Genomic DNA, 7,678 nt, shown 5'->3' on the forward strand with positions numbered 1-7,678 from the left:
TTCAATCTCATGATAGTCACTCACAAGGTTGAAAACCATAAACTCCATCATGCATAGCAAGGAATTATTCCAAAAGCATGTGCAAGCATTCGGTAAGGTTCCTTCAAAGCAGTTTCTTGTTAGAGACAAAAACAGCTCGACATTAACCTCCTTGTCCCTTTTGATAGTCTTACTGTTGCCGTATTTGCATAAAAAATTGTAAGCGATAAAATAGCATTTCAATCATAAAGACCAACTGCAGTAATATGGGTGCATAAGTGTCATTGCAAATGCTCTTGCTCAGAATCAAAGCTTATTAGTGTTTCAAATAATACTTCTACACTATGCAAAATTGTGAGCGATAAAATAGCATTCCAATCATAAGGACCAACTGCCATAATGTCATTGCAAATGCTCTTGCTCAGAAATCAAAGCTTATTAGTGCTTCAAGTAATACTTCTACACACGCTCACTCAGAGTTGAAATCAAAACCTCCTTACACAAACATACCATGCTGTTGGAATCCTCGTAAAAGGTCACGTACAACCACACACCAGCCCAGCTTGACAAGATTATCAAACTGCTTTGATTGTAAAATCCCAACAAGGCTCTCAGAAACAGCTGTTCCAACAGATGACCTTTGAAGAAGCCATTGCATGATGTTCACAAACTGCTTACGATTGCTCCGTTCTCTAGACTTGACAACCTGGAATGCATTCTCCAGTTGGGGTTAAGATGACACAAATAGCAAGGAAAATGATAATTCACTCTGATGTTTGCACAAATGTAATAATGATAATCTTTTAGATTGACATGTGAGTAAAAAGGACAGTCCGTATATCAGCATTAAAAGCCAGGATCAATCACATTTAGAAGAGATGTAATATCAAGAGTGTTGGAAAGGTCACCTCCCATCTGTAAGCCCCATACGAGGAGAGCATGGGGGAGGGAGACCTAGGGCAATATGTGCCCAAAAGAAGAGAGGAGGGTACCCGGTTGATGTGCAGGAGCATAAGGCGAAGCAGAGGACAGCAGCCGGGACCCAAGAGAAGAGGCTATGAACTCACGGACGATGTCAGCAGTAGCACGGAACAGTACGGAGCTGAGGCACACACGTGTGGGCAGATCAGGGAGCCAAGAGGCCTGCTGGGTCGGTTGGTTGGCCAGCCCTTTGGGCCTACAAAAGGGAGGGCCTTGTGCCCTCATAATTCATCTTCTGGAGCAGCCAATCCACTAGCAAAAGGAGCATCAGCAGGGCTACCTTTGGGCCTACAGTCAGGAGGAGAAAGAAGTACCTTGTTCCGCAGATAGCACACAGGAGGCTGCCCACCTAGGCTGGTTTCCAGACAGCAAGGTGGAGAGGATCATTCTGGACGGAAAGTCTACAGATGCTTGAGGTGGAGTACACGGGCTCGAGTCTAGAGATAGCCAGCAGATAGGAGAAGTACCTTGTGGTAAGATCAAAGGACCACACCATTGGTGGGACTCTGGATCTCTCTCTTTTGTATTGTGTCCATAGCTTTGGACGGAAATATATTATTTTGGTGTCTTCTATATCTGGCTGGTTCATTGTCCATTGATGAGTCTACACATCTATCCTATGCACATAAGTTTAAGAAGTTTGTGATTCCACACCCCACACCACTGTTGGAAAGGTCACCTCCCCATCTGTAAGCCCCCAAATGAGGAGAGTGTGGGGGAGGGAGACCTAAGGCAGGATGTGCCCAAGAGAGAAGAAAAAGAGGGGGCTGCCACATGGGCAACACCTCACAGGATTGCAACCTGCAGATGGCATCAGCATGGCGAGGGTAGTGGGCAGGTGAAGGGCCTGCAACAGACCCTGATGATGGCGCGGTACAGGCGGGTCAAAAGCAGGAAGTACGGATCTGTACGGGCTGCTGCAGGGCAGTGTACGGAAGAGGTACGGCCAAGACAAGGCACCGGCAAAGGGCTGCAGCAAGGCGCAGTATAGTGGGGGTCTATGGGCAGGTCTATGGCTTGCAAGCAGGGCTGGCAGGTGGTAGGACAGCAGCAGCAAAGGAGCTGGACCCTGCATGGAACAAAGGGCCAGCAAAAGGGCCCTTATATAGGGCTGGTTGGGCTGATCCAACCAGGTCGGTTGGGCCAGCCAACCTGGTCTGTCCAGTCGGCCCAGTCAGGGCAGACTGGTCGGTATTTTTGCCAGGCCTTAGGGCCTATAAAAGGAGAGGCTCAGGCCTCATTTCATTATCCAGCAGAGCAGCTTTGGAGGAGCAGACAGGAGCAGCAGATAGGGCTTCCTTGGGCCTTTTCCCAGGAGGTGAAGGAGACCTAAAGAGTGCTGCAGACTTAGCTCCAGGGAGAGGCTGAACCTAGACTGTCTTCTAGGGCAGAAGGTTGCTGAGATCATCATCTTCTGGAGCAGCCATTCACAAGCAGGTTGGAGCAGTGGAACAGTTATCTTGGGGCCTACATTCAGGAGGACCAAGGGGACCTGTGTGCTGCAGACAAAGCTTGGCAGGGGCTGCCCACCTAGGCTGATTCACAGGCAGTAAGGTGGAGAAGAACACACTGGATGGAAAGTCTACAGACGCTCAGGGTCAAGCACGCGGGCTCGAGTCTAGAGATAGCCAGCAGATAGGAGAAGGACCTTGTGGTTAGATCAGAGGACCACACCATTGGTGGGACTCTGGATCTATCTCTTTTGTATTGTGTCCATAGTTTTGGACGGAAATATATATTTTGGTGGTTTCTCTATCTGGCTGATTCATTGTCTATTGATGAGTCTGCACACCTATTTTATGCACATTAAGTAAAGAAGTTTGTGATTCCACACCCCACAGGCACACTGTGTGAGCTCCTAGGCATTACTATAAGTCTTCCGCTGCGTGTACCCTCTGTTGGGTATTTTCTAACATGGTATCAGAGCCCAAGTAGGAGGCTCACAGGTGTGGGAGCTTGAAGGCAAGGACCTTGCTGAAGGACGACCCTGATTCAGACACTCTAGGGAATCGACTTCCACGACTGGAGGATTGTGCCCTTGCGAGAAGGAGGGTGCCTCAGGTTCAGTCAGGTGCGTTTAAAGTTTGTGGTCCCAGTTATCTGGAGATGTACTTTTGTTGCAGACCTTGCCAAAGGAAGGAGGGGTTGAAACAGACCCTCAGAGCATGGTGCCTGGAAGACTCCAGGTTGTTCACTCATTATGAGGATGACGACTGGAAGATCGTGGAGGCTGGGTTCCTCGAGTTCGAAGGCGGGAACGTGACTGAAGGGGGTGGTGCCAAGAGGTGCTAGCAAAGATGGACCTGTGTACCAGGATGGTGTGCGGAAGCGGAACCGGACTTGGTGGAGCAGGAGCCACTGGATGAAAAGCCAGGAAAAAATTTCGACACTGAAAGGTTCCAGAGGACTACGACCAGGGAGTTACTGGAGCATCTTCATCGACGTGTTGGCATTGGGCCGAGATGTGTCCGTGAGAGGGGGTGTTGGAAAGGTCACCTCCCCATCTGTAAGCCCCCAAATGAGGAGAGCGTGGGGGAGGGAGACCTAGGGCAGGATGTGCCCAAGAGAGAAGAAAAAGAGGGGGCTGCCACATGGGCAGCACCTCACAGGATTGCAACCTGCAGATGGCGTCAGCATGGCGAGGGTAGTGGGCAGGTGAAGGGCCTGCAACAGACCCTGATGATGGCGCGGTACAGGCGGGTCAGGAAAGCAAGAAGTACGGATCTGTACGGGCTGCTGCAGGGCAGTGTACAGAAGAGGTACGGCCAGGACAAGGCACCGGCAAAGGGCTGCAGCAAGGCGCAGTATAGTGGGGGTCTATGGGCAGGTCTATGGCTTGCAAGCAGGGCTGGCAGGTGGTAGGACAGCAGCAGCAAAGGAGCTGGACCCTGCATGGAACAAAGGGCCAGCAAAAGGGCCCTTATATAGGGCTGGTTGGGCTGAGCCAACCAGGTCGGTTGGGCCAGCCAACCTGGTCTGTCTAGTCGGCCCAGTCAGGGCAGACTGGTCGGTATTTTTGCCAGGCCTTAGGGCCTATAAAAGGAGAGGCTCAGGCATCATTTCATTATCCAGCGAGTACTGCAGACTTAGCTCCAGGGAGAGGCTGAACCTAGACTGTCTTCTAGGGCAGAGGGTTGCTGGAGCAGCCATTCACAAGCAGGTTGGAGCAGTGGAACAGTTATCTTGGGGCCTACATTCAGGAGGACCAAGGGGACCTGTGTGCTGCAGACAAAGCTTGGCAGGGGCTGCCCACCTAGGCTGATTCACAGGCAGTAAGGTGGAGAAGAACACACTGGACGGAAAGTCTACAGACACTCAGGGTGGAGCACGACGCGGGCTCAAGTCTAGAGATAGCCAGCAGATAGGAGAAGGACCTTGTGGTTAGATCAGAGGACCACACCATTGGTGGGACTCTGGATCTATCTCTTTTGTATTGTGTCCATAGTTTTGGACGGAAATATATATTTTGGTGGTTTCTCTATCTGGCTGGTCTATTGATGAGTCTGCACACCTATTTTATGCACATTAAGTAAAGAAGTTTGTGATTCCACACCCCACACACACACTGTGTGAGCTCCTAGGCATTACTATAAGTCTTCCGCTGCGTGTACCCTCTGTTGGGTATTTTCTAACAACCACACTGTGTGAGCTCCTGGGCTATTCTATCAGTTTTCTGCTGTGCGTACCCTCTGTTGGTCAATTTCTAACAAAGAGAGCATACTACAAAAAGTTTTAACATTCAGTGTCTATAAACACAAGTCCCTATAAGTATTTGGGGGCAAAATCAAATGGGTTTAGCCTATGTGACTAGAAATGTTCCAAATTTTCTAAATTAGCTACAGAAACCCAACAAAGTAGGTCTACTCACAAGATCTATTCCATAACTCTGCAAAAGTATAGCATGGGTCACTATGCTGCGGCATCCTATGTCACCATGTTAGACCCAATGTGTAACTTCAGAGACATTTTCAGTACGTCCCATATACAAAGTTTACTTGTCACAAAAGCTGACTTTGGCATTTGTCTTCGAACTTTCTTTTTCCCAGGAACTGAGATACTATTGTCAGATGGAAGCCACATAAGTCCTATCATACTCTTATCGAATAAAAAGAGAGCTTAATATCATAACTTTAAAGACAATTCTTGGATGACACATTTGCCACTGGAATGTAGACCAAATTTCACATTTCATAACTGGTCTTGAAATATTCCACTGAGAATGAACAGAATGAAATATTCCGCTGTTTTGAGGCATGGTATAAAATAAATAGTTGAGCATAGTGACCCGTTGGATCCATGGACTTACAATATTAAAATTGTAGCATGTTCATGATCTAATCGGTGGGTGCAATTGGTATTTTTCACATTAGTAATGTTTTCAGATAAACTGACTTGCTTAGAAGTGTGCCAATGACTAAAATGGCTCCCATTGAGCAACAGTCAACGTGTAAGTTTCTTGAAGGCTGTGGCAATCAACCCCCATCAGGTCAGCGAAACCAACAAGTTTAAAGCAATCCTAAGGTTGACTATGGATCCCTACAAATTACAATACACTTTTAAAAAACAAAATGCTCAAGAAAGTCAACCCATGTAGATAGGAATTTTACATAATCTTGGCTAACAAGAACCTGGAACTGCATTTAGTGTAGTGAGCAGCAGAACACAACTTAAAAGACAAGGAGTCAAATGAAGCTCACTCATACCAGTGCCCTAGATTAAATCTATATCCATGTATAGAACATTTTTATTGAGAAAAACCAGAATTACCACCCAAACAAAATATACTCATTCACATCCACTTTCGACAGGCTTCTGGTGAGATCTGTAACATGCACCTTATGTTTTGTTGCTTTCTAGGTCAACATGTGCAAACACGGGTGGAATCTCCCAATATTTCTCTCTTTGTAGAAGTTAGCATCATTCGCCATCAAAGATCCTTTTGGCTTATGACCTCTCTATGAAATTGTATGCCATTTGAATGTCTCACATTCAAATGGTGAATAGAGCCGAAGAGAGTTATAGCTTAGGCAGAAGCATAAGCTGAAACCATGAGATTAGATCTTTAACCAAAGACCCAGGGCTCGAACATGTGTATGAAAGTGCTCAAAAACTTGCACAAGATGGAGGCTTAAAGCTGAATGTGGAGCAGCAAAATAGGATACGAGTAAAGTAAGGAGCTTGTCCTGTTATTTACGTGCTAGGCAGAGAAAAGATTGGGAAAAGCATCAAAAGGTCAACTGCTTAAGTCTTAAAAGAGAAACGTCAAACTTGCATCCCCAAGTAACTCACAGAAAAGTGTGAAAAGGTCGATTTCTACAATCTGAAAGAGAGACATTACAAAATGCACGTCCTCAAGTCAATTTGCTCAAGGTAAGTTTCTGAGAAACTAAGAAGGAATCCTTCACAATTGCCATAATTATATTCCTTCAAAGTATCCTACTACATTTCTTATTGGAACTGATTGTGATCGTAGGCAATATGTTAGATCATGATTGTGTTGACCGCCTTATGTTTTAATGTAGTTAAATTGTTTTGATCATAGACCCCGGGACCTTCATAAGACTTTCTTGCTTCCAAAAAAATATTTTCAGTGCTTGGAAGGAGCCGTAGGCCCTCCGGTTATCTTCTGTCCTTGCATGGTATAGATACTAGCTTCCATTAATTTAATTATTTTATGTACATGTTAGTCTCATAAGACCTTGCTGGTTTCAATAAAAGGTCTCCTTTGTTGGTCCATTGGCGCTTAATTCGTTTCCTTTGTTCGTTTCGTCCACACTCTTTCTTCTTGAGGATCCCAATAAGCTTCAAAAGTTTGCCAAACTTTATACAAATCGAACAATTTGTATAATGAACAACTTTGTCCAGACTGCAAAATGTGATGGGCCAATGAATTTGAAAATTTGCAGATATGGGGTAATTTGGCGTACATGCTCCAATAAGGGTACCACCAATTTCTCCAAGGTCATCCCTCTTTCTGTTGCAATTTCTGCATGCTGAAGAAAGGCCGTGAGGGCTCGACCGATTGGACCTGGGAGCAAGGTATAAGGCAATGCGCGGTGAGGTCTTCTCATCCAAATTCATCGGGGGGGGGAAAAAAACTGACAAATCCGATGACACAAAAAACTGACAGAGAAAGTGCACCTGTTTCGTGATAAGCATCATCGTGGGAGGTAAGCCGTTGTAGCTCCTGATGTTTAGCAGAAAGCAAAGTGTTGAGGACGCGACCAAGGGGAGGAAGCTTAGATTGATTGAGGGATTCTCGTATGAAATCGGGGGGCAAGCTCCCGCCTTGTGCTTGATGAAGCAAGGAAGCAGTCTCCCAATCGTAGTCCATGACAAGAGTCTAAATGTGTAAAAGCATACTGTAGCTAGCTAGCTGTATAGACTCACACACTATATAGCTAGTACACACACTCTCCTTTTCTTTTCTTTTTGGTTTAAATCCACTTGTTTTTGGCATGCCGCATAGCGTTTGTCTTGGATTCTGTTATTATGGGAAGTGTGTACAAGGGTGTTACTTTGTTTACACACTCTCTGTGCCCAAGATGCAATAAATGGACCGTGGGCGGGCAATCTCACCCGTCCATGAGCCTTGGGCATGCGCACGCACTTGTAAACACTCATTACATGAATGCTATGATAGAAGGATACCCTTAGAGGGGATTTAAGGGTTGTTATAATCTAAGGGTGAGGTTGTCACATCTCCATTAGCACCCCT

At 46.2% G+C, this 7,678-nt stretch overlaps 1 protein-coding gene across 1 annotated transcript; it reads right to left on the reverse strand.

Annotated features, from left to right (window-relative positions):
- Positions 1-390: 390 nt before the first annotated feature.
- LOC147883552 (uncharacterized) lies at positions 391-7,428 on the reverse strand. Its single transcript, XM_087399982.1, has 3 exons — positions 7,102-7,428; positions 6,888-6,988; positions 391-685 (listed from the first exon to the last, which is right to left on the reverse strand). Exons 1-3 carry the CDS (start codon positions 7,292-7,294, stop codon positions 476-478), a joined length of 504 nt encoding a protein of 167 aa, XP_087256108.1. The 5' UTR covers positions 7,295-7,428; the 3' UTR covers positions 391-475.
- Between the last annotated feature and the right edge of the window lie 250 nt (positions 7,429-7,678).

Source organism: Dipteris shenzhenensis, chromosome 28 (genome assembly GCF_047967505.1).
Source record: "Dipteris shenzhenensis isolate YYH24624 ecotype China chromosome 28, Dip_SZ_1.0, whole genome shotgun sequence".
Classification (NCBI taxonomy): Eukaryota; Viridiplantae; Streptophyta; class Polypodiopsida; order Gleicheniales; family Dipteridaceae; genus Dipteris; species Dipteris shenzhenensis.

Excerpts from the sequence above, each read along its gene's own strand:
- LOC147883552 (XM_087399982.1), bottom strand. The coding sequence starts at position 7,294 with ATGGACTACGATTGGGAGACTGCTTCCTTGCTTCATCAAGCACAAGGC. Across the intron at positions 6,989-7,101 it reads TGATGCTTATCACGAAACAG|GTCCAATCGGTCGAGCCCTC; the intron begins GTGCACTTTCTC and ends CCTTGCTCCCAG. Across the intron at positions 686-6,887 it reads TGGTACCCTTATTGGAGCAT|GTTGTCAAGTCTAGAGAACG; the intron begins GTACGCCAAATT and ends AATGCATTCCAG.